General features: G+C 54.4%; 1 protein-coding gene across 1 annotated transcript in view; it reads right to left on the bottom strand.

Annotated features, from left to right (window-relative positions):
• The window catches only part of PLEKHA6 (pleckstrin homology domain containing A6), a 57711-nt gene extending 30876 nt beyond the window's left edge, over window positions 1-26835 (bottom strand). Inside the window, exons 1-7 of the mRNA XM_047076643.1 lie at window positions 26687-26835; window positions 13369-13449; window positions 12573-12687; window positions 7441-7545; window positions 6713-6785; window positions 3820-3920; window positions 164-366 (exon numbers count right to left, since the gene is read on the bottom strand). Coding sequence (XP_046932599.1) covers window positions 164-366; window positions 3820-3920; window positions 6713-6785; window positions 7441-7545; window positions 12573-12674 — 584 coding nt within the window. The 5' untranslated portion in view covers window positions 12675-12687; window positions 13369-13449; window positions 26687-26835. The remainder of the gene's footprint in view (window positions 1-163; window positions 367-3819; window positions 3921-6712; window positions 6786-7440; window positions 7546-12572; window positions 12688-13368; window positions 13450-26686) is intronic.
• Between the last annotated feature and the right edge of the window lie 235 nt (window positions 26836-27070).

Below are 27070 nucleotides of genomic sequence, written 5' to 3'. Positions count from 1 at the left end.
AGGCTCTGGAATCACTTAGCCCTGCTAGGAGGCCAGGAGCGGCTCACGTGTTCTCAGAGGTTCAAGCCAGCACGCCGGGCTCAGCAGGACACAGAGTAGGGCGCTTCCTTGATCCTCTTTCTCTAGCACTCCCCACCCCCGTGCCCTGTGCCCTGGGACTCACCTGTGACGCACAGCTTGGGGCACCGACTTCTGGGCTGGGGGGATCTGTACTCGGGCAGCCTCCCCCATGGCCTGGATCCAGGCCTCCTGTTCCTCGGGGCTCTCGGCACTGAAGAAGTAGGTGCGGACCCCAGCGTGCTCAGCCTGTGGGGAGAGGCAGTGCGTGGAACTGGCCCCGGCCTCATCCACCCAGCACGTGGTCACCTGTAGGGAGAAGACACCCACACCCACAGCACGGGCGGTCAGGCGGGCCGTCCCCCTGACCTGCAGCTCTTTTCCCCACAAGGAGCTCAGGGGCAACCGAGCTAGGCCAAGGGCTCCAGCTGGCGTCTAGGCGTCCGCCTTGGCTAGCTCTCTGGACCCCAATAAGCCGTCCAATGGCCAGGTAAGCTTACCTGCCCCACCTGAAGTGATTACAAACAGGAAGCAAATTACCATGCCCGCTCTCCCATCAAATTCCGTCTTTGATTTGAAGGGCAGTTACCCGATGTCTGAGAGAAATGCCCCCCGCCCCCCGCCCCCGGGCCCGCCCCCGAGCACATGCCAGCCTCGGCCCCAGCCTGGCCTCTGAGGACCGAGTGCCGTCTCTTCTGTGCAGAGACAGCCAGGCCTCCACCTCCCTGGGCATGCAAGGGGCACGCACGGACTGTTAGAGCACGCTACCTAGTTGGTGGCCGCGAGCAGGTGCGGCAGGCGGGAACCCAGAAGAGAGCTCCTGTCCAGAGGAGGGGTCCTCACGCAGTCAGAAGGAGGAGAAGCAGAGAAAAGGTCAACCAGACACCAGAGGGAGAGCCAGAAGATGACGTGGCAGGAAGGTTGAGGAGCAGAGGGAAGTGGGGAGCTATTCAGTTTACCCCCCTTCTACTGGCTGTCAACCACTGGGACGACAGCACCCAGCGATTCCCGGTTCAGCCCGCCGAGAGCGGGGAGGGCAGAGCTTGCGCCAAAGCAATCGGGGCTGTTGGCGGGGAGGATTCAGGGCGTCGGTGCTGTCCCTGACTCCGGCTCTGCAGCTGCAAACAACTTGGGTTTTTGTTCTGGCCTGACGCGCTGCACCTGTTTAATGGGGAGGGCTCTACCTGGTGAGACTCCAGGTTCCAAGGCCACAAGGAAGAGATGCTCCAGAGCCGAATTCTTTCTGGAACCTCAGCATGCTTCCCTGGTGAGACTTTCAGTCTCCCGGAAAAAGCAGGTAGTCCGGTTTACCCCACTCGACATGAGAAATCCGGGTGGTTACTAGTCTCAGATGTGAACCTCACTTTGGTCTCTGACCCCATGGGTGTGAAATCATGGGTCTCTGGGGGTTGGAAGGAGAGAAGACAGGGCTCTCCTGACCAAGCCCCAGGGCTCTCCGAGGCAGCTGTGTCAAACTGTGTCAAACCCACACCTCCCACATGCTTACCTGGCTGGACATTCGCCCTGCTGTGCCACCCCTCCCCAGCACATGATTCCCTTCTGACGGGAGTCATCACGCAATGACGTGTCCTACTTCTCGAGGAGTAGAGATGGGCCTCTTTCCTCTGGATCCTGCCAGTTCCCACCCTCCAGCAGGGGGCTGGCTTGTGGGCAGCGGGATGTGTTTCTAGGCAGTGAAACTCTAAGGAGGCACCTTGGGTTTGAAACTGCACAAGGGTACGGAGAGCAGGGGCCCAGGCTGGCCTCCTGAAGTGGAGGACACAGGGTTATTGTACAGGAGAGACAGACACAGGCAGGTCTTGTGGGTGTGACCTGGGGCTGGTAGGAGTGGACAGCAAGTGAATTAATTTGCTCGTGAGCGCCCCGTGTGTGCAGAGCTCTGCTCCGGCACCAGTCACAGGAAAACAGACCTGCTCTTTGCACTTGAAGAGCTCACGGTCAAGCTAGAGGACAAAACATGCCCACAGGGAAACAAGGAGAAAGCAAAGGCACGGGAACCGCTTGCAACAGGAAAAGGCAGATCCTGGGAGAAGACAGGGCAGTTGATGGCGAGCCGGAGGGGGATACCAGCCTGGCATTGTGAAACTGGGCCATGATATTGAGGGAGGTCCCCCAGTGGGGTGAAGTCCTTTGAGCCCCCACAGGGCTGGGTTGGGAAGAGGTTAAGGCATTCAGCAGCAGGCTGGGCAGAAACAGTGCCCGGCTCATTATTAGCCATCCAAGAGTTTCACTTGGTGGCCGCAACAGGACAAGCCTCCCATCTGTCTCCGTTCCCTTCCCCTCCCTTCCCTGGGGAAGGGCCACTCGATAGCCACAATTGGAACCCTTTGTGGGCCACTGAGCACAGTCCTCAGAGTTGGGTTTTAAAGAGGCAGTGCGCTTCTCGGGGGAAAGGGAAGGAGGACAGGGGCTGATGGGCACAGCGAGCTGGGGCTATGGCGGGTGTGTGTGCGTGTGTGTGTGTGTGTGTGTGTGTGTGTGTGTGTGTGTCAGTCACTCGGGGCGCTGATGGAATGCCTGTGGCTGGCAGAGCTCCGAGCTGGAGTGTGGATGTGTCTGTGCACAGGTCTGGAGGGGAGGGTAAGACAGGCTGTTTGACTGTGTGGGTGTGTGCGCGAATGTGTATAGTAGGACTTTCTGTTGTTGGTTAAACAACCTGTTTCTATTTCCCCCAGCTAGAACCTGGCTCCCTGGAGCCAGAGTTTTATTAATTGCTCATTCTGTTCACACCTCTGGCAGACAGGACCCTAGGAGGCTAGGAACTAATTATGTGCCAAAGAAGCCCCTCCTGGTTCTGTCCTCTGGAGCGACACCTGGGCGTGCGGCCCACCTCTCTTCCACAGTCAGGTGAGCAGAGTCTGAAGGACAGGAGGGGGCAGGCTCTGAGGTCCTACAGGCTCAGATACTGACCTGGTGTTAGCGGCAGTTTCTATCACCTAACACCACGGCTTTAGGTTTTCGGGGTCGTGGACGGCAATTCTCAACTAGGGGACAGATGGCTTTGTGCTAGGGCAAGGCATGGTTGGTACCCTGATTTTATATTTGGAAGTGAAAGGAGCCTATGGTCTTTGCGTCATCAAGTACAAAAAGGGCACGGGGTTTTTATTGTTTTCAGCGGGTCATGAATTTTTAAATGTGGAAAAACACTGGCCTGTGATGAGCCAGCTGCAAGTGCGTCTTTGATGGGTGGATTCCCCAGGGGTTCTCAGGGAGTGACACTGAGCAGGCCCATGCGAGGCCCGTCTTCCCGCGCTCTTGTTCTCCCAAACTGCTCTCTACTGGGAGGTTCGCGTTTCTTGATTTGCCATCAAACCCAACTCCCGATTTTCTCTAGAGGCTGAAATTTGAGTCGGTGTGACTGGGGGTCCAGTCCTCCGGGCTCGATGTAGGGAGGATTCCTTTCCAGAAAGGATGTCAGAACCCCACCAGCCACGGCCCCTGCCTCTGCTGCGAGGAATTTCCGCAGCGACCGACGCTAGGCCGCTGGGCAGAGGGTTCATTCCCCCCCCTCCCCCCAAGGAACAACTGTGGGACCACCATCCCCATCTCCACGGGCCCCACCTGACTCCCGAGGTAAGAGGAGGCGGCCTCTCGGGCCAGGGGTCACTGCCTACTCTTTCCTTCCGCCACCACTGGGGGGCTCCTTGGGGAGGTGGCTCGTGATGCTTCTCCAGTCCCGCGTGCTCTACAAGAGCAGCCCCCCCCCCCCCCACCTGGCCTGGGAGAGAAATGCCAACTGACCTTAAAGGTGTGTTTTCGGCTGATGTTGTCCGAAGGCTGCACTGCCGCCACCCGGAAGCTCAGGAGCGGGATGCTCCCCAGGATGCTCTCCTCCTTCTCATCTGTCGGGTGAACAGAGGCCCGGGTGAGACGCACGTGCCCGTGGCCCGCGCGGAGGGGGAGAGAGAGAGGAGGGTATCCGCCCTCTTACGACAGATACCGATAAATACTTGTGGCTCATCTACGGCCTGTCAGGACTCGGGGCCGCCACCCACCAAGCACCCAGGGTGTGCTCTGTACAACAATGCGAGGCACGCTCCCGGGAGGTAGGGAACCCGGCGGCCTTGCAGACATGGTTCTAGATACCAGGACTAGAGAGGCGAATGAGAAAGAAGTGGTACGCACCCTCCAGGAGCTTACCTTAGGGTAAACAGATTAGTGACGGCTGACATTACGGAGGGTTTGCTATACGCCGGGTCCTGTTCTAAGTTAATGGCCTTAAAGGATTTCACCGTACCAACAATCCCACGAAAAGGTCCTGCTGCTACCCCATTTTCTGGGGAAGGAGGCTGAGATACAGCGGAGAGGTTAAGTAATTGGTCCCAGGTTACTTAAGTAGAGAGTGGTGGATTGGTCTTTGGACCCAAGAAGTCTGACTCCCAAGCAGGCATTCTTTTTTTTTTTTTTTTTTTTAAATGTTTACTTATTTTTGAGAGAGAGACAGAGCGTGAGCGAGGGAGGGGCAGAGAGAGAGGGAGACACAGAATCTGAAACGGGCTCCAGGCTCCGAGCGGTCGGCACAGAGCCCGACGCGGGGCTCGAACTCACGAACCGTGAGATCACGACCTGAGCCGGAGTCGGACGCTTAACCAATTGAGCCACCCAGGTGCCCCCCGAGCAGGCATTCTTAACCACTCTCCTGTCTATAGACACTCTGCAAGCAAGACAATTCCAATAGGGATACACATAACAGGATGATAATGGGATCGGGCAGGGCAGAGAGGATAGTCCCCTCTTCGGCTCTGGCTCCTCTGGGTAACTGTTTCCAAGGTTTTCCCAGGCACCCAGCAGCTTGCTCTGTCCTCTCCTGACAGGGGTCTGCCTTCCCCTCTATGGCCCCCATGTCTCCAAAGGAAGACATGCCCCTGCGTAACCTCTTGGCCCTCTATTCCCCGGATCAGGCTAACAGCCAGGCTGTTACATAATTCACCCCGAATCTCCAAAGGAGCCTGATGGATTAGCTAGTCAGGCCCCCAGGTGTCAGCAGGAGCCACGGAAGGTGGGGGTGCTCTGTGGAATAGGTGGGGGGGGGCAACTTTGAGGCCCTGGCAAGCCTCTCCCCATTTCCCTAGGATAGCTCTTGAGTCCTGAGGCTAGAGACCCTGCAAAACCCTCAGGGTTCAGAAGGGGTCTCTGGGATTATACGCTCATGGGTTCCCCTTCTCTTCTTCCTCATCACCTAGATAAGATACTTGGCTTAAGGTCCAGCTTCCTATGCAGACTCCAGCATGGTACCCAGAGGAAGGGCTAAGCCAAAGGATCAGGAGGAACCCAGGGCCGGGGACCCAGGGCTTCTTCAGGGAAACAGGCTGCCATCTTCTGGGGGTGATGGCCTTCTGCCTGATAGTCTCCAGGCCAGTGTTTACGGGGTCTCTTGAGCGCATCTCTCAGTGGATGGTGGCCCCCATCACAGTGCCTCTTGAGTTCACAGCTCTTAAGTTTCTACCCTCACGCCAGTCCCAGAGTCTCTTGTCTGCAGAGGGCCTGGCTTTCCTTCATATTCGTTCATACTCTGGCTCTAGTCAGCCCTGGGTCCCAGAGGCTCAGCGCCAGGGACCAAGCCTTGGCGGATTCTTCTCCCCCCGTCTTGGGGTTTTCCCTGTGACTGGATCCTGTATATGCAGCCCCTTCCTGATGTCTCTCCTCGGGTTCAGGTGGCAGCAATGCAGGGCACAGGGACAGCAGCATTCTGGAGGGTCACTGGGTACAACCTTTGTTTGTGCAAGTTAATGATTCACTGAATTGCCCCCAGGAGGCCCAGAGGAGGCAGGGCTCTGCCATTCCCGGGGCACGGAGGAAAAGAAACAGCCTCTCCTGCTGCAAAATCACTTTGCCCTTCTCTTCTTGTGGCCCCGCGTCAGCGTGACGGGGCCGTCGCTGTCATCAGCCCTCACTAGCTCCCAAGGTGCCTTCCTTGACACAACATTGCTGTACGTATTTTAAAAATAACTTCCTGGAGGCTGCCTCACCAAAGTTATTAGGTCTCTTTCTCTCTCTTTCTGTTTTTGAGAGGCTAGAGAGTGAGTGTAGGGGTGCACGGAGAGGACAGAAGCTGGGGGATGTTCGTTTACTCAACACTGGGCACCTACCACGTGCCATGCACTGTTTTAGGCGCTGTGGCGACAGCGGTGAACAACACTGTGATTTCTGCCCCCACAGACTGGATCGGACACTCCAGGGCGACGGGAGGAAGCTCCACACACAAGCCCCAATTGGTAGGTCACCTTACCTAGTAGTGAGTAGGGACCTTCCTCTTCTCCTTCCCGTTCCTACCCCATCCCCCACCCCAGGACTTCACCGCGTGTCACACGACTTTCCTGTTCACCCACTGTGTCCTCCATCCGGACCTAGAACTCTGCCTGAAACCTCGAGGGTGCCCGGGAAGTATTGTCGAATGTGACGTGATCGAGCGCGTGAGCAAGCGGGCTCCGTCTTCACCCCACCGTCAGGACCCACGGGTGCCGGCAGCTACGGGGCATATTTGCATATCCCCCCCACCCCCGCCACTGCCCGGCCACCGTTGGTCCACTGACCAACGTCCACCCGAAGCAGCGCCTGATGATTTGGCAGAACAAGCAAGAGTGGGCCCTGCCTTCCTGTGGCCCCTGCCAGCCCCAGTGGAAGCGAAGCTCACCTTTATAGTAGAAGAGACAGCGATCCACCAGGACGAACCAGCGCTTGTTCCACTGCTTGACCCCGGAGCTGGCCTGTGGGACACGTGGAGACAGACGGGAGGGACCGTGAGCTGGGCACGGGAGGGGGGATGCAGGGGAAGGTGTGCGGCACGAATTATATAAGGACATCCTGCCTCCGGTTATGGTTTTGCCAGTAACCAGTGGCAGCCAACCCCCTTAAGACCTCGGGCGCAGGAAACGGACCCTGGACTATTGCCCGTGACCTTCCAGTTCTGTCTTTCTGTGCCTCAGCATCTCTCCCAGGGAAGATAAAAGGGGTGCGAGATGAGCCAGGATAAGTGGGCAGAGGGCAGTCAGGCAGAGTGGCAAGGTCAAACTGGGAAGAATTAGCGGACCCCTAGACTAAGGACAGTCCCCTTAGCGCAGCAAGAGGGACCTGCTGAGAATAAGCCAGACGGTGCTCTCATGGGGATGGTGACCCAGCGTACTTCAAAGTCACTGCATCTGCCCATCGGGAGACCTGGCTGGATTCCCATATTTGACATTAATTTTTCTGTGTGATTTTGGGAAGATACTCAACTTCTCTGAGTCTTTATAAAATTAGGGGATTCACAGAGATATACCAAAAATAGGATACGGAAGCACATACCAAAACACGCAGGGACTCAGAAATACAGAGGAATCGGAGCGGCGGTCATGGTGGGGGGACCGGCAGAGGAGGCCTCACCTGCTTGAAGAGCCAGCCCGCCTTGGTGACAGGTGCATTGAGATTCCGCTTCATGGAGTGTGAGCGCTTCCCAAAAGCGATGGCTTTGCGGGATGTTCGGGTTGCCTGGGGAAGCCGAGAGAGAAGCAGGCCTGACTTTCTTCCTCTCCTCCTCTCTGCTCTATCTGCAACGGAAGCTACCCTCGGTGGGAGCTGTATCTCTCTCCACGCCTGGGGGACTCGTCACGCCAAGAGGACCAGGTGGGACTCTTGGATCTGTCCTCACTCAAGGGCACAGCTGTCCAATTCTTCGGTGCTTTTCTCTTATCTCTAAAATGGGGCTCAAAATCAGTCTGACCCGTCTCACAATGGTGTGGGTTTTGTTGTGGTTGTTGTTGTGAAGAGAAAGTAAGATTTTTCATTTCGCCCCCGGGCTTTCTTCTACTGTCCTGATTCCCCAACTCTTTTGTAAAGCTTTCTGGCACCCATCCAAATACAAGTACATTCCCGATGTCATCATCCTGTCACAGTCCTGCTCCCTCTCAAATGGCCGACGTAGCACAGAGCAGGGAGGATACACAAGTGTTCTCCTAGCTCCTTGTTGCCACATGGACACTGTCACCCTTCCGCATGCTGGCAATAATCACTCTGGAAGCACCCCTGATCTTCCATTGTTTAGCCCTTTTCATCACTGTCAGCTTCTAGATCATTCCTTCAGAATCTTGGGATTCTGGTACCAATCATCCCCTTCATTCAAAGTCTTGCCATCACCGTGACCTTGTCCCTGATGATGACCCACCCACTGCCCTGACCTGATAGTACCGTGAGGTCTTCAGTTCCAAAACCATTCGCTTCTACCCCAGCACTCACTCCCATGGCCGCACCTTTGACCTGGTCGCACCCAGGCCCCTTCACCAATGACATCTTCAATTCTGAGATTTCGACTTCCTGACGCCCTCCTGTCCTTTGGGCTTGCTCACCCCATTACTCGACACCATCAGCTTTTCTACTCCATTGGCATCTCCAGCTCCTCAGTCCTCCCCTTTTCTTCTGGATCTGCCAGTTGCCTCTTGGTTGTATCTATTTCCCTAAGAAGCCCAGGGGTGCCTGAGTAGTGGCTCAGTTGGTTAGGCATCTGACTTCTGCTCAGGTCATGATCTCGCGGTTTGTGGGTTCGAGCCCTGCATCGGGCTCTGTGCTGACAGCTCAGAGCCTGGAGCCTGCTTCGGATTCTGTGTCTCCCTCTCTCTCTCTGCTCCTCCCTCGCTTGCTCTCTCTCTCTCTCAAAAATAAACAAACATAAAAAAAATTAAAAAAATTACTTAAGAAGGCCAGGCCCCACATGGGAATAGGTCAACTACCCTCCCAAACACCCCATCCGTTGTCATTGCTTGGCCTTCTCTAAAACTCAAAATCCCCGAGCAATCAAATTATCCTCTCCCTGCACTCACTGCCAGAGTACGGTTCTGGCAGAGGAGAAGCACACTGCAGTACAGATGAGGCCACCACAGACCACCGTCCCCAAGCACAGCTCGGCTCATGAGCCATCATTCCGCTCCCTGCCCCTCGAGCTCCCCCTCTGCCCTCCCCGTGGTGGACCTGGCTCCCCTCCCGCCAACACACAGATAATCGGGCGATCAGACATGCACTTCCTCAATTTCACACCCTTTTACCTAGAAAATTACTGTCCTCACCACTCATCCCCTCTTCCTCTTCCATGTCAAAAGAGGTGTCGTCTTCCTTTTCGAGGCTAACACATTTGACCCGCCATCTCCTGGGACTTTGCTCCATTCATAATCTCCTCTTAAATCTGTCTTCAACTTTTCCTTCTCTACTGGCTGCTTCTCCTGGGCACATGGGCTCAGTCCTCTCCATCTTAAGGCATCAGTCTGTCTCTGTCTCTCTCCCCTCCACCTCTCTCTCTCACACACACCAGAATCCCTCCTCAACTCTACATCCACTGCCTGTTGTCAGGTAACACTTTCCCTCCTTTCCCTGCAGGAATATTCTCCTGGGAAGAGTCCTGACATCCTCTCCTCGCGTTTACTCCTAACCCCCCTGCACCTCTTTCCTGAAGTGGCAATTGCAATGTCACTGAATTAAGGCTGCTCAGTCTTAGGCCATCATCCTAAGACCCTGGAGAGCATTTACTTTCTCTGCTTCCTGTGACTCTTGGTTTCTGTGACAGTATTCTTTCTTCTGAGCTCCTCCACCTGTGGCCGCTCCTTCTCAATCTCCACCTTTACTCAACTGGTGGGCCTTGACCAAACTTTTAAAATTCTCATTTTTCTTGTTCCATGCTGTCTATGTACCTCATCTATACCCATTGCCTTGACTACCAGCAATGGGCTGAAAATTCCCTAATCTGTACCTAAGACTTCTCTCCTAGCCCTGGTCCATTTTGTAACAGGTTGTCCAGCCAGGATGAAGTAAATGCAAACCCAAGCCCGTTGTCTTCCTAACCAAGCCTGTTCTGTATTTCTCACTTGGTGAATGGTACTACAATCCACCCACTTGCCCAAACTAGAACTCTGAACCGCCTCACACCATTCCCTCCTCCCTCCTCTCCTTATCCCACATTTACAGGTCGGTGAGTCTATGTTCCTAATGGTTCTCGGATCTGTTCTTTCCTGTCGGGTCGTCATCTCTTCTTGCTATGCACCTTCCGGAACAAGTCAGGTTACTTCTCTAAAACAGGGTAATCATGACGCTCTCTTAACGTTTCTTACTACCTCTCACCACTTGGAAGACTATTCAATTTCTTAGCATGGCTCACAAGGCAGGTCTGTAAGAGTCACCGGGCCCATGACCCGCCTTCTGCCCCTCTACCCAACAGGTCCCTTGCGGTCAGGCCAAACTCCTGGTGGTTCTCTCCCATCCTCCCTGCTTTTGCTTATGACTCATGGAAGACAGGGGGATCAGGATCTCCCTTGTTCCCTAACAAATCCCAACTCATCCTTTAACCGCCCCCTACTCCATAAAACCTCCTGGATCCCCCGGGGCAGTTAGCTGCCCTTCCTGTCTGTCCATTCCTGCAGTCTAAAGCATGTCACACTGCAATGGAACTGTTGGCTTTCCAGCTCCTTCTCCAAACTCTGAGCTCTTTGTAGGGAGGAAGTTGAATCTTATTCATCTCTTCGTCACCAGAGCCCGGCAAGGTATCTGGCTACAGTAAACATTTAGCAAATACTTGCAGAAGAAAGGAAAGAAGAAATTGGGATTTATTATAAAGCACACCCCAATCTGGGGAATAAAATTGTTTTCTAAACTTTACTAGTAAAAATCCACATATAAAGGCTGAGATTAGGCACCTGAATCACCACCTACTCCCCTAAGAATAAACAAATCCGCAAATCCTTCCCTTCCTTCTCAGGCTCTCACCTGCCATAGCTTCACCTCCTCTCTGTGGCCTAGAAGCCACTCCCATAGTTCACCACTTCAGCCATTCTCCTGCCAAACCCTCCATACTCTCGCCTCCTTATCTTTCTGCCACGGCTTCCCAGCACCACTCAACCTTAGGCCAATCCAACCGTCTGCCTTCCCTGCTTTCACAGCCAGTCTGGGAGTGGTGCTGGAGTAAAACCACACACAACTGTGGACTGGAGTCAGCCAGAGTCAAGTCTGTGACCTCAGTTGACCGTTCGACATTATCACGCAATATTTCATATTCCCCTCGTTGTCCTCTGTTCCTGTTCTCCAAACCTTGGGCATATTCTCAAGCCTCATTGCCTCTCCACCCACCCCACTCTCTGCAGAAAACCCTACCTCCTACCTCCCTGTAGAAGTTGAGGACGTCAGATGGGAACGTCTTTAACTTTCTACACCCCCACCTCCTAGCTTCACATGACTTTCCCGTGTAGCTCAGGAGTACCCCTTCCCTATGCAGGCTAACAGCACCTCTGCATCGGACTTCTCCTGTCTCCACAGAAATGAGACTCACGGCTGTCCCCTTCCTCCTGAACCCATCTACTGGGCCATGCCCCTCCTGCTCGCACATCTGAAAACAAAACAAGATGGACCAAGCAGACCTCCTGCCATCTTGGATATCTTCTGGCTTCTATCCCCTACCCCTCATTCCCCCTAACAGTGAAGTTTCTTTACAGATATGTACATTTTAATATTTCAAACACTTCAGAAAAGTAGAGAATAAATCACCACTTTGTTGGTTTCTAACAAAACGTGACAAATACAGCTGAAACTCCCTTTGAGCCCCTCCTCAATCTCATTACCTTTCTTCCTTCCTAGAGGCAACTGCTGACCCAAAACTAGTCAGCTTGGCAGTGGTTACATGCTTGTACTACAAATATACCTATACATATGCCATATCACTTTCGTGTCCGTTTTACGTAAGCGATAGCACGTTTTTCATATTCTGCAACTTGCTTCTTACCCAACATTACATTTTCGAGATTTATCCTCGTTAATACACATAGCTCTCGTGCAATTTAATTTTTGGAGAGCACTCTATTATATGACTGTACTACCCCTTACTGTCCAGTTTCTTAGAAGACTAGTTTCTACTCTTCATCGTCTGTCTGCCCTCCCATCTCCTCTTTAGCTCTCTCCTGCTCGCCTTCTGCCCCCATCCCACCACCTGTCAGGTTCTCCAGTGGTACGCCCCATGGACGCTTTCAGCCCTTATCTTACTGGACCTCTGTGCCACATTCTTGTCTGGATTACTCCTTCCTCCTGAGGCTCTCCTTCCTTTCTGAGCTCTCAATTGGCATCTCCTCCAAGAATGATTCCTCTTTTGCCGTCCCCCTAGATCAGTGGTTCTCAATAGGTGGAGGAGGGGCCAATTTTGTGCCCCAGGGAACATTTAACAATGTCTGGAGACGCTGGTTGTCGTAGGGCAGGTATTACTGACATCTAATGGGTATAGGCTGGGGATGCTGCTTAACGTCCTACAGTGACAAGACAGTCCCAAACCACAAAGAACTATCTGGCTCCAAATGCTAACAGTGCCAAGGTTGAGAACCCCCAGTCTAGAGATTGATCTTCTATAAGGTTCCGGTCTGACCCTTCTTCCCTTCCTGTGCTCCACCCCTCTTGTATCACCTCACTTGCTCTTTGGAGACTGTTGAAACAGCTGGACAGGCTAGCATATTTCCTAGGATTCCTACCTGACAGCTTGCCTTGGGGGCTAGACTTACCCGGACGCTGGGCCGCTCTGGGGGGACCTCGGACACCATGTTGTGGTTGGATGTGTCGCTGTTGGTGATAGCCGGGCGTTTTCCACCTGCTTTATTGGACATGTCCAAGGCCGATCTGATTTCAGGTTGATGAAAACAGAAGAAAGGGACTGGTCAGAACCCAGAAAGAATGGAAGGGCCCTAGCTGTATTCCCTACCCTGCCACCCACTGTTCCAGCATCAGCACAAAATCACATCCCCTAAGTGCTATCAAGAGGTCACCTCAACTGCTCCTTCCACTCTTCTGAGACCACATGCCAGTAATCTTGGTTGGGCATTTTCCTCTTTCTTTCCTGTAAACTTATTTTAAAAACCTAGACCTTAGGACTCTGGAACTCCTTTTCCTTCTAACTGAAGAGACACAATGCCTCGGTGGATATGAGAGTCATTTAACGATCTTTCTTTTCCTTCCATTCACTGAGCCGAGATCCACAGAGGAAGCCGAGAGGAATTCACATTTGGCTCTCAGGGTTATATCACCTTCCCTCAGCACGTCCCTCAAAGGCCCCTGGGTGATACGCCCACCTCAAAACTATCTCACTCCTCGAGCCTGAGATCTGGGAGACACTGGGAAAAGTGGGTGAGGTCAACAAGCTGGATGGCCCTTAGAAGCTTCCATTCCTCAGGACTGAGGTGAGAGACCCTAACTCCCTCTGCTCTCCACACCCCCTCTTTCCCCTTCCCAGCTGCAAAGTGGCAGTGGGGGCGGGGGTGGGGAAGGCTGGAAAGGTCAAGCAGCCAATGGGGGCAGACATACGTTTTCAAGTTAAATTTTTTGTTTTCTTCTGGGACCTGGCCAGTCACTGGGTGCAGAAATGTGTTCCGTCTTTCATTGTGGCTGTGGAGGCAAAAAAGAGAGAGGTTGTGATAAAGACGGAGAAGGCAGAGACACAAGCTAAAGGAAGGGTGGGCCCTAGGCAGTGACAGGGCCCCGATGGCCACATGGGAGATGGTCCCTCTGTCGTCTGTGGGGTCCAGGAGAGGCAGGCTGGGGGGCTGGGCTGCAGAAAAAGCAGCTGCAGTCAGGTGGGGGGTAGGGAGACACCTTTCACGAGTCAGTGCTAACTACTTACACGGATCGCTGAGACTGGAAATACGTCCCACTTAACCCCTTCAGTGGTGACCCTGGGCTTGTAAGTGAGTGGGGGGGGGGGGGGGGCAGGAGTCTCCAACAGCCAAGGTTTTGTGTGTGGCAGGCTCTGTCCCAGGAACTGCTCCTGCCCGTGCCCCACATAAAAACTGCTCACTCATTATTTGCTGAAAGAATTCCCTTGTGACCTTGGACTCCTTTCTCTCCTGTTTTATGTTGCATCTCTTGCTTTACGTGAAACCAGAGATCCAGAAACTCCATTCCTGAGCTCGGGCTGGGACCCACTCACGCTTCCAGTCCAGGGTCCCTGCATCTAAGGGGCCACTTGATGTACTGAGGCCCCAGGGACCGTCAGGCATCGAGGTGAGTGCCGGCTCCACAGTCACATCTAATTAAGGGATGCTGGGGCCTGGGGTGGGCTGGGGTGCTGGGAGGACAGGCTGCTAGGAAACGGGGTCTGTGCAGAAGCAGATGGGGAGCAGGGCCGTGGAGGCTCCTTGGGGAAGTCCTGCTGTGGCTCTCTGGCTGGCTGAATGTCAGCCTAGTTTCCTGGTGGCTTCTGGGGGAGACAGACAGTCTGTGAAAAGGGTAGCAGATAGACCTTAGAGGGGGGCTGGTGCTGTGGGTCTAAGCCACCAATGGCAGCCATTGAAGATGGCTTCTGCGAACAGGGGACCACTCGGCAAGAACATTGTAGGATCCAAGCATCTAGCCAGTGGGGGACTGGGTGAGTTTTAAGGTCTTCACTCATCCCTCGTGACAGATGCTGTGAGAGTCCAGAACAGTCTCAGTCCGCCCCAAGAAGCAGGCACCTGGACAGCGCCTGCTGAAGCCATGCCAAGCTTGGGGCTTGTGGGGGGGGGGGGTCCTGACACCAGGCCACTTGAGCACTCTGACAGCGACCAGCCAGGGCTGCCTGGCATGCGGCACCCCAGCCGGCCCCCGAGGAAAGAGAGCCTAGCTTGGTCCCTTCCCCTCCACGTGAGAAGTAACCTTATGGAGACCTGTCTTCAATAGTCCGGGAATCTCAGCCCCTGGGCTGTCTGCTGGAGTTAGAGATAATAACAAACGGTGGTTTTTTTTTTTCAGCTCCCAAACCAGCCATGTTCAGATAGAATCCAAAGTCCTGTGCAGAGAAGCCCGGTGAGCAGTGGCCACAGTCTATGTGGAAATCTAGGGTTTTGCAGCTTGGGCTTGCCGGCCAGAACCCTAAATCTGGCCAGTGTCCACCAGGACTGGGTTCCAACTCCAGCATATTGCTCACCTGCTCTCCACGTCTCAAACTTTATTCCCTCCTCCCTCCAACAGGGATGCTCTCCTCAACTGCAGGGCGTCGTTGCAAGGAAGGGTAACTGGTTCCAGTCCCCCCCCTGCCCCCCGCCTCTCCCCCATCGGGAGGCGAGCAGTTTGTGAAAATAAGGTCCTCGAGGTGCCAAGATCTCTGCTTTTCTCCGGTGGCACAGAGCGCCTGCTCCCCACCTCCCACGTCCAGCCCGCTACATGTTCCCTGTGCTAACTGCCGGAACCTTCCCCACACACACTGGTATAGACACACACACACACACACACACACACACACACACACACACAGAAGCACACACAGTCTGCTGTCAGCCGGCACAGGTCTCTCAAGGGACAGCGAATTGCTCCCTGCCCCAGACTCTCCTACCCAGCAACCCCTACAAATGACGTCCTCTCTCCATCCCGGCGCTACCAATTTCAAAATAGCTTCCCCTTCACAAGCACTGCAATGCAGCAGCCATTGACCTAACTCCTCTTCCTTCTCCAGGTCAGGTCTGGCAGGGCCCTCGCTCAGAAGCCCCCGACCCAGCGAGCCGAGCCGCCCATCAGCCCGCTCACGGAACTCGGCTCACCGGCCACTGAAGAAATCCCTACCTGACCCGCCGATCAGCCCGAAACTTCAACATCCTTTTGGCAGCTCTGTCCCCTGTTCGGCAGCCTCAGAGGACCTGCCAGCCACCCTGCTCCTACCATCCCTCTGAGAAGTAAGTCCTCCGGGTCCCGGTGGCCAGCTCGGGGCGCGAGGCAGGCGCGGCTGGCTCCCCCTCCTCCCGGCCCCGGCACCAGGCGAGGGGGAGGGGCTCTCCCCGGGTGGTGGCAGGGGGTGCCCAGGTGCCCTGGGGGGCCCGTGGCTTCCTAGCATCCAGCCCGAATGCTGCCGTCTGAGTGCTGGAGGCAGAATAAATGAGCAGGGATGATATCCTCCCGGTCCAGGTCCCCGAGGAGAAAACGCTGAAACAGAGGCGGGCGGGCGCCGAGCAGGTGTACAAGTTCCAGGTAGTCCGACCTCCCTGAGCTAAGGACACAGAGTGGCCGGGCGGGCGGAGCTGTCTGGGGCCCGAGCTCCCATCTGCGCGGCCTGCAGGAAGACGGTCTTTCCTGCCTCCCGACCCCCAGCCCCGAACGCAGGCCCTTGGGCTGAAATCCACGTGCTTCGCAGAGACCCTTCTGATCCCGCGGGCACGAGGGTTAAAAGAAGCTCCAGGAACGGCTGCTGCCACTGCCTAGAAGCTGAGATTAAGTTTCCCAGACTTCGGCGCAGACAGGGCACAGCGAGGGGGGCTTCTGCGCAGCAAACCCCCCCCCCCAAACGTGCTCTCTTAGGACCCAGCCCTGCCTGGCTTGCCCTCTGCTTGGGGTCCAGCTGAGGGGCACGGGGAGCCAGAGCTGGTGGCAAGGACCTGGCTTCCTTGCTCTGGTGCACTGGAAGGAAAGCTTCCTCCCAAAGCTTGTGAGGAAGAGGGCAGCAAACAGGGCTCAGAGGGGGTCACCGTGTGTTTACTTCTGCAAATCTTCCCAGATGCCATATGATAAATCCCAGCTGGCGACTGTCGGATCTGCTCAGGGGCAAAGAAGGTTTGCATCGCCTTGAAGTTCCCTGAACTCTCCGGGGGCTGAAGACGATCAGATCTCCCCTTTCCCTAATGCCCTCGGTGTCTGAGGGTCCTGGGACTGCAAGGGCCTTCTGAAGGTCATCTCTTCCAACCCCCTGCCTCCAGGCAAGCTCACTCTGCAATCAATCTCATTAAGTGCCCTGGCTGTTCACAAAGGGCTCCAGCAAGGGAGGCTCCAGACCCGCTGTCAGCTTATGCTGCCAACTTGCTCTTTCTTGATATCAAATTTCAGTTCCTCTGGCTTTCCATATTATTCCATTTCTGCCTTCGGATGACAGAATCCCTTCTGAGCAGCGTGGTCCTTTATCGCAGCACCAGGCAGTCCGTTGACATCATAGTCTGTTGTTATGGCAATTCTGTGATGTCACAACAGACACTGAAAGGGGAGAGCGGATCTGATTTTTTGGATCGAGGTCACAACTCAGAGAACCGTGCAATCAGTGAATGCAAAAGCGAGCAGACAACATTATTATTTAACTGTGACAAGACAAGCCGGCTGGCTAGAGCTGGGGTCAACAGCTACTGATACTGAGGCAACGAATCCTAAATCCAAACGGTCAATATATTCAACCATTTAGCGGTACTTTTGCAAATGGTGACAAGAGCCTTTGGGTGCCAGATCCCACCTCTCTCTGGCCCAGCCTAATTATTTGAGCCCTGCTATGGTTGCGGGAATCTGGGCCCTCCTCTGGTGCCAGCTTGAGGTCTCTGCCTGTGCACAGTAGGTGCCTAATAAATATTTGTTGAACCAACAAGTGAATGAATGAACGAACAAAAGAAACCCTCCGTGCTCCAACTTAATTTTTAGCCACCTGCATTTGGAGTTTGACATTCTATTACCAAGAGCCTCCCTACCTTTGCTCTCTCTTAAAATTAATTACTTCCTCTCCATGAGAGAAGCTCTGTCTCTGCCCCCTCGCCCCTTCACTCAGCTCCCCTGCCTGGCTCCCCCTCGAATATATAGCTTGGCTTTGATCCGTCTTCATTAGGAGGGGAAGAAAATTAAGCTCATCTGTACAGGAGGAGGGAGTGGAGGTGCATTGGGAAAATGAGTTTTCTTCCTCTAGAAGGCAAAAAATATCCCCTTTCTCTTCAAGCTGAGCTCAGGAACCTCCCATAGGCTTTGCTTAAGTTGTAAGCTAAATTACTTCTCCCATGCCCAGTGAAGCTAGCACAAGGGAGTAGGAATGTAGGCTCAGGGGCTTTCCCTGCTTGTCGAGGGCTCTGAAATCTTCAGGGTTCAGGCACACAGAACGCCTAGCTGGGGTTCTTTTCCTTCACCACTAAACTGCACAGAATGACAGGTTGTCATTTTAGGGTAGACGTCAAGAAGAACTTACCAGGTGCAGGATATTTTAAAAGGGAAACAAGGATAGGTGATTCATTTTTTCTCTCTTCTTTCCTTTTTTTTTTTTTTTTTGGTGGGGGGGATGTCAAAGGCCTCCATTTCTCAGGAACAAATAGTTATGAGTACATCTCCAAATGGACCTCCTGATTCCCCCCCCCCACCAAAAAAGGGGAGAATCTCAAGCAGTCAAGCAGATTGTGTGATGGAGGCAGGAACATCCCTAAACTCCTGGATCTCCCACTGGGTGGCCACCTTATCCACTGTGCTTACAAACGTGGCCCCAATGGCAGTGCCACCAGTGAAAAGAGAATAGGGCAACACCAGGCTTACAGTCCAAGATCCAACGGGAATTAGCAATGTGACCTGACTTCTCTGGTTATTCGTTTCCTCGTGTGCAAATGAGGTACCTTCTAATTCTATGAAATAATAGCTGGAACTTGCAAACTGTGAAATGTTTTATGCATAAGAGATAATGGCGATGATTAATTTGCTTAAAAACAAATCAAGAAACATGCCAGGTGCCGGAGCTAGAAAAGGAAAAACATACCATTCAGGTTTAAGAAGGCTATGTGCGTGGGGCGGGGGCTGGCTTTCCAGAAGTGCCAATACCAGTAAATTACAACAAGCAGAGGCCGGGCATCCCCCTCTCCTTCCTAGTTAGGGCTTTCCTACTTCCTGAGGCGCCCTCAGTCTCCAGGTCCTGGTGACAGCCTCACTACAAAGATAACCCAGTACTGATCTGTCTCCAAACATCCTCCCCAAGCATCGGCATCTGTCTAGAGGGCTACTGGCACTACACGGTCAAAGGCAGCAAATTCAACCCCAGTCTCCGCGACCCTTCGTAGGCACGCATGGTTGCACATGTGTGCGCGCGCGCACACACACACACACACACACACACACACACACAGGTTGGACGCCCAGAGCTCCCACCGTGATAAATATTGAACAACTAGAAAAATACACTCAACGCCTTCCACCCTCTGGGCCCCTCCTGGTTATCTGCCCTACACCAAGCTGCCTCATTTCCATAGCTCCCGAGAATCTGCTGACAGAGAATTAGCCCTGGCTAGGCTTCCCCATCCAGAGAGCACTTTGGCTTCTGGCATCACAGCTCATTATATGGAGAGAGGACATGGGGTGAGCGGGGGGGGGGGGGGGGGGGGGGGAAAGCGGGGGGTGCTGCCTGTGGCCCATCCCTCCCACTTCCTTCTTTTCCCCAGCTAGCAAATTCCAAGCGAGGCCATCCATCCACACTCCTGGGACGGCTGCTGCCGGAGGGCGGGGGGAGGGAGGAAGGTAGGGAGAGGTTTGGCTGCAGCTCCCCACCTCCCTCCCCACCATGTCTCATCATTATTTTTGAGCAGCTTTATCTGCTCCGGCATTCTGTCCCAATTAAAACCAGCTCGGTTTACAGTTCCAACAGCGCTGGTGTGCCTGACCATTGAAGCTCTCCTGATCGTTCCTCGGGAAAAATACGCTGCCCTAGCCAACTTCTCCCCACCAAAGTCCCTCTGTCCTCCGGCCTATTGCTGCCACACAAAGAAGCCAAAGGAGGTCAGGCCCCGGTGGCCCTCCTGGGGATCTGCAGGTGGCAAGGAGCACCTCGGCGCGGCACTGTCTCTTCTCCACGTGCTTGCTGCCTGCAGAGCAAAATACCAGCTCTGCGGGCTCCGGGGACCCAGCTGCCAGCCTCACACCGGTACCTGTTCTCTCCTCTCTGCCCTTGCACCATCCTTCCTCCCAGGCCACAGTCGTTTCCAAAAGGGCAGGAATAGGGCGTCCTCTGCCAAGCAAGCTTGGAATGTCCTGAAATGCTAGGCCACTGGGCTGAGCGGCTAAAAGGTAAGACTCGGGCCGCCCCCTTTCCTGCTCAACTCTGCCTATCCTCACAGCCCCCATCCCCACCCCAAAGGGCCAAAACACATTTCCCTTACTATGACCGGTTGTGGAATGCTGGGGGATGTTCACCCGGAGCTCAGCCCCTACCTCAGATAGAAAGCAGATGAGCTGGCTTAGTAGCCAACGGAGGGGAAATCACAAATCAGGGGGCCAGAGTCAGGTTTCCCCCCTTCCCCACCGTGTCCTTCCCTGGGGTCTCCTCGCACTATCTCCGAGCCCCTGCCCTGGGCTGGAAAGAAGCCCCAGACGGCAGGGTAAGGGTTGCGCTCTCGCGGGCTCTTTAGTCCCGGTCACTGTTGGTAGCGTGCACGCGCGCGTGAGCGTGTGTGCGGCGGGGAGCGGCGGATATCTCAGGGAGGGGAAGTTTGCGGGGAGTGTTCATTCTGATCTTGTGCCCCAGCTTGGATTATCTTATCTTCAAAGTGATGACGACGGCGACGACGATGACGATTTTACTTTATGTGATCCCATTCATCTTCTGAAAAATGAAGATAACCAGGGTGGCTATTCAGCACAGCCATGCTATGTTATGAAAACGTTGAAATTCTCCCTTATTGGTCGGCAAAGAGCAGCTCTTGAGCGCCCCCTCCTCACCTCCCCACCGGTGCCTGCCCCGCCCCCCAGAGATCCAAAGACACCACGGGGGCGGGGGGGGGCCCACAGGACTCCAGGGGGCCCACAGGACTCCAGGCCCCCGCCCTTTCTGCTCGACGAATTACTGAACGTCATTCCTGAAGTCGCCATTCCTTAACTGTCAGAACACCAATGGCCCTCGCAAGTGTCAAGATAGGGATTCTGGGCCCAGAAGTTGTGATGTGCAGGACGCAGGACGAGAGGGGCCTTTCCCGCTTTTCCACCCCACGCCTGACCCAACTTGGGAGAACTGGGGCAACGCAGCTCCCTGGGGCTCCTCACCTTCCTTGCCCTCACGCTTTGGTTTTGTTCCCTGCTGAAGGGAAAGGAAATTTAGGAAGGAGCCTTTCCTGAGTGGTGAAGCCTGACGGGAGGAGGGGGAAGGCCCCAGTCTCCTCCCTCAGCCTCCAAGCCGCCTTCTCCTGACAGTCAGCAAGAGTCCCACGAGATAAAGGGGCAGGATACTAATTAATTACTGTCTCCCGCCCCCCCCCCCCGGCTCTGAGCTAAATCCCCAAACCCCAACCTTTCAGAAGCTGAGGCGGCCCAGCTGTCTGCTTCCGAGCCTCCAGAAGGTCACTGGAACCAGCTCTCTTCATTCCTAGCTCAGCAGATTTGGTTCTGGTGTCCCAGACAACAGTCCCACCCCACCTCACCCCAAGGGAAAGCATTCGACAGAGTAAGGGTTCAGAGAACAATGCAACCAGACTAACGTCCCTCCTTCCACACCCTCCAAGGCTACAAATGCCTTCTCAGTTATCAATCCAGCAACCGGGGAGGGTCAAGTTGTCCTGTGCCTCAGCTTCCTTGTGTCAACAATGAACCAATGGTACAGGCACTCTGGAAAACAGTATGGAGGTTCCTGAAAAAACTAAAAAGAGAACTACCCTACGACCCAGCAATTGCACTACTAGGCATTTATCCACGGGATACAGGCATGCTGTCTCAAAGGGACACATGCACCCCCATGTTGACAGCAGCACTATTGACAACAGCCAAAGTATGGAAAGAGCCCAAATGTCCATCAATGGATGAACGGATAAAGACGATGTGGTATATATATATATATACAATGGAGTATTACGCGGCAATCAAAAAGAATGAAATCTTGCCGTTTGCAACTACGCGGATGGAACTGGAGGGTATTATGCTAAGTGAAAATGGTCAGTCAGAGAAAGACAAACATCATATGACTCCACTCATATGAGGACTTTAAGAGACAAAACAGATGAACATAAGGGAAGGGAAACAAAAATGATATAAAAACAAGGAGGGGGACAAAACAGAAGAGACTCTTAAATATGGAGCAGACGGTTACTGGAGGGGGTGTGGGAGGGGGGATGGGCTAAGTGGGGAAGGGGCACTAAGGAATCTACTCCTGAAATCATTGTCGCACTATATGCTAACTAATTTGGATGTAAATTAAAAAAAATAAAATTAAAAAAGGATAATAATTAAAAAAATGAACCAATGGTAATAAGTAGGCCTTGTTCAGTACACAACACAGATGAAGGGGTTCAGAACAAAGGGGATAAATTAAGCTCGTGTGGTCTGGGCTTTGCATTTGCAGGACGGCAAGGCCCATATCAGAGTCAGGGAAGCTGAGGCCCGTTGTCCCAACCCTAGTGACTGGAGAGAGAAGACAAAGTTCCTGCTCTTTGTCCAATCTGAGCCTTTTTTGTCTCCAGGAAAGAAGAGGGACAAAGCTTCATGATTCAGAGGGAGACACCTGCTCCACCAGGCTGGCTGCAAGAACACAGGGATAAAAGACACAAACCCTCTTACTTGTAAGCCCGTGGGCCATAGGTCTGGGGACTGTGTGTGACATGGAGCGGGGGCGAGGGGGTACCCATGAATGTTAGTCCGACAACACCTGCCTAGGTGCGGAGATGCGGAAGGGCGGCCGCATACAAACTGCTTACTGCCTGGGCCTTCTCGGTTGCTGTTGGCCAGCACCTCACACACAGTAGGAACGGAATGGGTGATGGCCGTGGTTGCAGAGGCAGTGGGAGGAGTGGACGTGTGCCATTGCACTTTGGGAGATGGAACTGTGAGTGAGAGAGGCAGGAGGGCTCAGCTTCCGGTCCCTCTCGCTGGGGGATGTGAAGGCAGGTTCCACATGCTCTGGGGCCCCCTCCTCTCCTCCCCCCTCCCAACTGGCCAGCCCACGCTGATAAGAGTCTATGAAGCAGGGGCTTTGTCTGGGGGAGAGGAGAGCAGTAAATCAATGGGAGCAGAGAGCAGGGGCCTGGACAATTGCTTCTGGGGGGGAGGAGCCCTCATCTCAGGGAGGCGCATGGAGCAAGGGGGGGCAAAGGCAGGCGGATGGCAGCAAAGCTTTAGTGTTAGCATCACCCCTCACCTGCCCTGGGGGAGCCAAGCCGGCCCCTCCCCCCAGGGAGGGCTCAGCTGCTCATCTCTCCTAGACTGGGGGACACAGATGGATTGTGGGAAATTCCGAACACCTCCTTCTGCTGGGAGTGAGGAGTCTGGAACTTCCCATGTGCTTGGGGAGCTTGCCAAGGGCTCTGAGGGCAGAGGCATCTCCCCAGATTGCTGTCTGCTGTAGGGAGGATCCAAAGTGATCCTGGGAACGCAGGCCACCAGTGGAACGGGCCAGAAAATGGCTGTACCTGGGGAAGGTCATTGCCGTCTTCCCCCTCTGTGGACTGAGGACAGCTGTAGAGTGCTCCCCCTGCTATCCCAGAGAGGAGAAGTGAGATCTAGAAAGGAAAGGACTTAGAGAACTATTGAAGAAGGCTGTCCCATAGAGTCAAAGAGTGGAGACTGTGTGGGTTATCCTTACGGAAAAGGGTGAGGGCAGTGGTTTCCCCATCTGTAACAAAGTGACACCAGAGATGTTAAGTTAAACAAGATCACATGTTGGAAGCACAGAGGAAAATGCCTGGCACATAATCATTCCTCGGCAAATTGCTGAAGTTATAATCATTAATAGATTAAAGGGATCACATAAAACACGTAGCATTATTCTTTTTTTTTTTTAATTTTTTTTTTCCACGTTTATTTATTTTTGGGACAGAGAGAGAGACAGAGCATGAACGGGGGAGGGGCAGAGAGAGAGGGAGACACAGAATCGGAAACAGGCTCCAGGCTCTGAGCCATCAGCCCAGAGCCCGACGCGGGGCTCGAACTCACGGAGCGCGAGATCGTGACCTGGCTGAAGTCGGACGCCCAACCGACTGCGCCACCCAGGCGCCCCCAAGTAGCATTATTCTAAAGCTGTGCCGTCCAGTTTAGTAGCCATTAGTCATATGGGACTATTTACATTGGAATTAATTAAGATGAAATAAAATTAAAATGCCAGTTCCTCGTCATGCTAGCCACATCTCACCGTGTGGCTCAACGGTCACAGTCGCCAGAGGCGACCACACGGGACAGACAGCCATGGCGCACTCTACCATCGTGCAGCAGTCTATCTGGACAGCACGGGGCCAGAGTCTCTGCAAGCCACCTTCCGGCTCTAATATTTTTTGATTCTCTGGAACGTGTACTTCCACACCAGCTGCTCTGGGCTCAGGGTCCTCAGGGAGTACAGGTGCCCTGCTAGTCCTCAGCTACAGCAAGAAGCAGGGGAAATCTGCCACCACCACCAGAGTTTGGTACATTTCAGAGTCGCATCAGAATTGATTTGGAGAAGCCATCACTTTTTAAAGCATATACATTAAGAGATTCCCCTCCAAGATGGGGAATACTGTTACTGACAGCCTGTTGGGGGCAGGCTTGGGGGAGGCACTGGGGAAAGGTTACACAGCAGCTCACTCTGTGCAGAGAGGAGAGGTGGTAAGGGGGAAAGAATGGGGGAGCCCGTTCCTCCCCTGCCTTCCTTTTCCTTCTTGGATTGGCCAACTTCTGGCAGAGACCAGAGGGAGGAGGAGGAAAGAGGTGATCTGCAGGGTCCTTTGGTTTAGAACAGGAAGAGCAGGCACACAGGGAAAAGACAGAGGAGTGGCCACCAAGGACAGGGGGCTTAGAAGTCCTCCTTCCCTGCGCCTCCCCCGTCCCACCCTACCACCCAAATCTGGAGCCTGTGGTAATCACAGGGAAACAATCTGTCCCTAAACAAACAGCACTTGAAGCCGGTGCCAGAGTGCGTTCATTGATAACCCAGGTCGAGACAGGGGAGGAAGATCTCAGAGGAACGGGAGAGGCACTCCCAGGCCTAGACCCCAGCCAAGGAAAAGAGGGGGACTGCAGAGGGAAGGGAAGAGGGAGACAGAAAGAGGGGACCAACTGTCCCCACCCCTGTTCCCCCCGCCCCCGCCTGCCATGCAATAGCCTCGAAGGAAGACGAGGCAGGGAAGCTGCAACAAGAAGGAACAGAATGCTCTCGGGAGGGGAGTGGAGAGGAGGAAAGGGAGAAGGATGCTGTACTGGTGCCGGTCAGGACAGGTGCCAGTCCGGGTAAGTGACACCAGAGTAACAGGTGCGGCTGCCTGCACCTGTCAGAGCGTGTGAGCCACTGTGCTGCTGTTGCAACTCCCGGCTGGGCCCGGGGACGGCACAGCCTACGGGATTCCCAGGGCCTGGTGCAAAATAAAAACGCGGGGCCCCTTGTTCGAAGATTAAGAATGTCAGGATGGCAACAGCAGAGCATTAAACCAGGCCTTGCTGAGCCTGTGGGGCCCACTGCGCAGGCTGTATGCCCAGGAAGTCCACCCAGCCTGGGGGTGCCAGGCCCTCCGTGCCACTTCCCCTGGGACTGTGAGGGCGGAAGGCGGCCGATCCCCTCTGCGGCTCACTCTCTTAATACAGGGCAGAGCACAACAAGTGGCCCCGCTCCTCCCATCTCTACTCTCCCCCCACCCCCCTTTCTTGGCTCACATGCCCAGAAACTTGGCTTTTGCTCTTGCCCTGCTGGGTCCCGGGCCCGGCCCCTCCCCTTTCTTGTGCCTGGTTTCTGTTTGCCTGTGGGCAGCCCGGCAGCTGAAGCGCCCAGCTGAAAGCCACCAGGGGCTTGGGTTTGCCTTATCTCTCAAATCTGCCTCCAAGATGGCACAGGGAGTGCTCCGTTCCTACCCAACAGTCCCCTTCAGGGCCACCTAACATCAGCATTATGCCCTCCAACCTTTTTCGTCCCAAGAAAGTGGCACGGCTACAAAAGAGCTGCTGGCTAAGGGAGGTGGGGGCGGCGGGGCAGCGGGGTGGGGGAGTCAACATTTCTGCTTTGGAGACAGATCAGGCTTTCATTTTTTGTCACATGTGCACACATGAGTACACACGCATGCTGAGCATGCACACACACACACACACACACACACACACACACACACACCCCATCAGCTGAAAACAGTCCACCTGCCCCCTCCAACAAAACCCAGAACTCTGGTCCACATTCCCTGCAGGAGTCTGACTTATCTGGAGACGGTGCCTGGGTCAAAGAGCACAAATGTTTTGGAAGCTGAGGGAAGGAGGGACCTGAAGTTGAGAGAAAGGGAACGAGAGACACCCGAACCCAAAAGATTGGTCCTCTTTTTTTTTCTGGATTTGTCTGGCTCCCAAATGACAAACTTTGTCTTCTTCATGAGAGTCGCACTCCCGGCCCACTGCCAGCTCTCTGCACCGCCTCCCCCACCGGTTCTGTCCTACCCTCTTCCTCTCCACACCTGACTAAGTAAAAAAAGATGAAAGGACAAGCCACAGCGATCCCAGCCTCTTTGGCGGGGCCTCTCTGCCTTCCCTCCTGCCTGCTCCCAGGAAATCAGCCCACGAGAGGGCAGGCCGGGGGCGCTTCTGCCCGGGGCTCCCAAGCCCCTCTCTGGAGACAATGGCTCAGAGAGGGAGGACGCAGCCAGCCAGCTTTATGTGCAGGGTGGCCACACACAAAACCATTGTCTCCGCATCAGGACAGACAATGGTTTGTATCTCCAGCTCCTGTGCCAAGTAGTTCACCCCCTTGGATGAAAGCAACCCTCAACATTCCCTTGTAAGAAATAGCCTGATACTGAAATCTGGCCCCAAGCTGAGAATTTGTATCCGGCTGTAACAAAAGCCCGTTCTAGCTGACGGACTGGGTGTATCCAGCGCGCCCTTACCTGGTCCAGAGCCACCCAGGCACACACACGGGGACAGATCACCACTCTCACCACTCACTCGCCGGCCTCTGCTTCCTCGTCCCCCGACTCCTTTCACACTCAGGAATAGGGAAAAGGTTTCCTTTAATACTCACCAGGTCCCTGGTGGGTAGCAATCATTAACAGCCACACATGCTGACTGGCCTTAACCCCTTCAGCGCTGGGTTGCCTCCGGCCGACCGATGGACAGCCCTGTCCTCTCTTCCCAGCCCTGGGCCAGCCCAACTCCCACCTTGATGTCATCCACCTGAGTAATGCCGGCCTCCCATGTGGAGAGCGGAGAGCGGGAGCCCTCTAGTCCCACCCAGGCTGCCCCGCCTGATTGGAGCACACTCCAACCTGAGGCGCTTGGCTCTGGCGTGGTGCCCAATTGGATGAGCCCACATTATGAAATATTTGCCTAGCAGGCCAATAGAGGAGCCGGGATCTGGGGGAGGGGATGCTATTTTTATTTATTCCTGGAGGAGGGAGAACAGACA

This window comes from Lynx rufus, unplaced genomic scaffold, assembly GCF_022079265.1.
Source record: "Lynx rufus isolate CCGP_SWC_20201006 ecotype Redwood Valley unplaced genomic scaffold, mLynRuf1.p SCAF_15, whole genome shotgun sequence".
In the NCBI taxonomy this organism is placed as follows: domain Eukaryota; kingdom Metazoa; phylum Chordata; class Mammalia; order Carnivora; family Felidae; genus Lynx; species Lynx rufus.
Note: the sequence above shows the minus strand (reverse complement) of the source record. Positions and strands in the feature narration are given on the sequence as shown.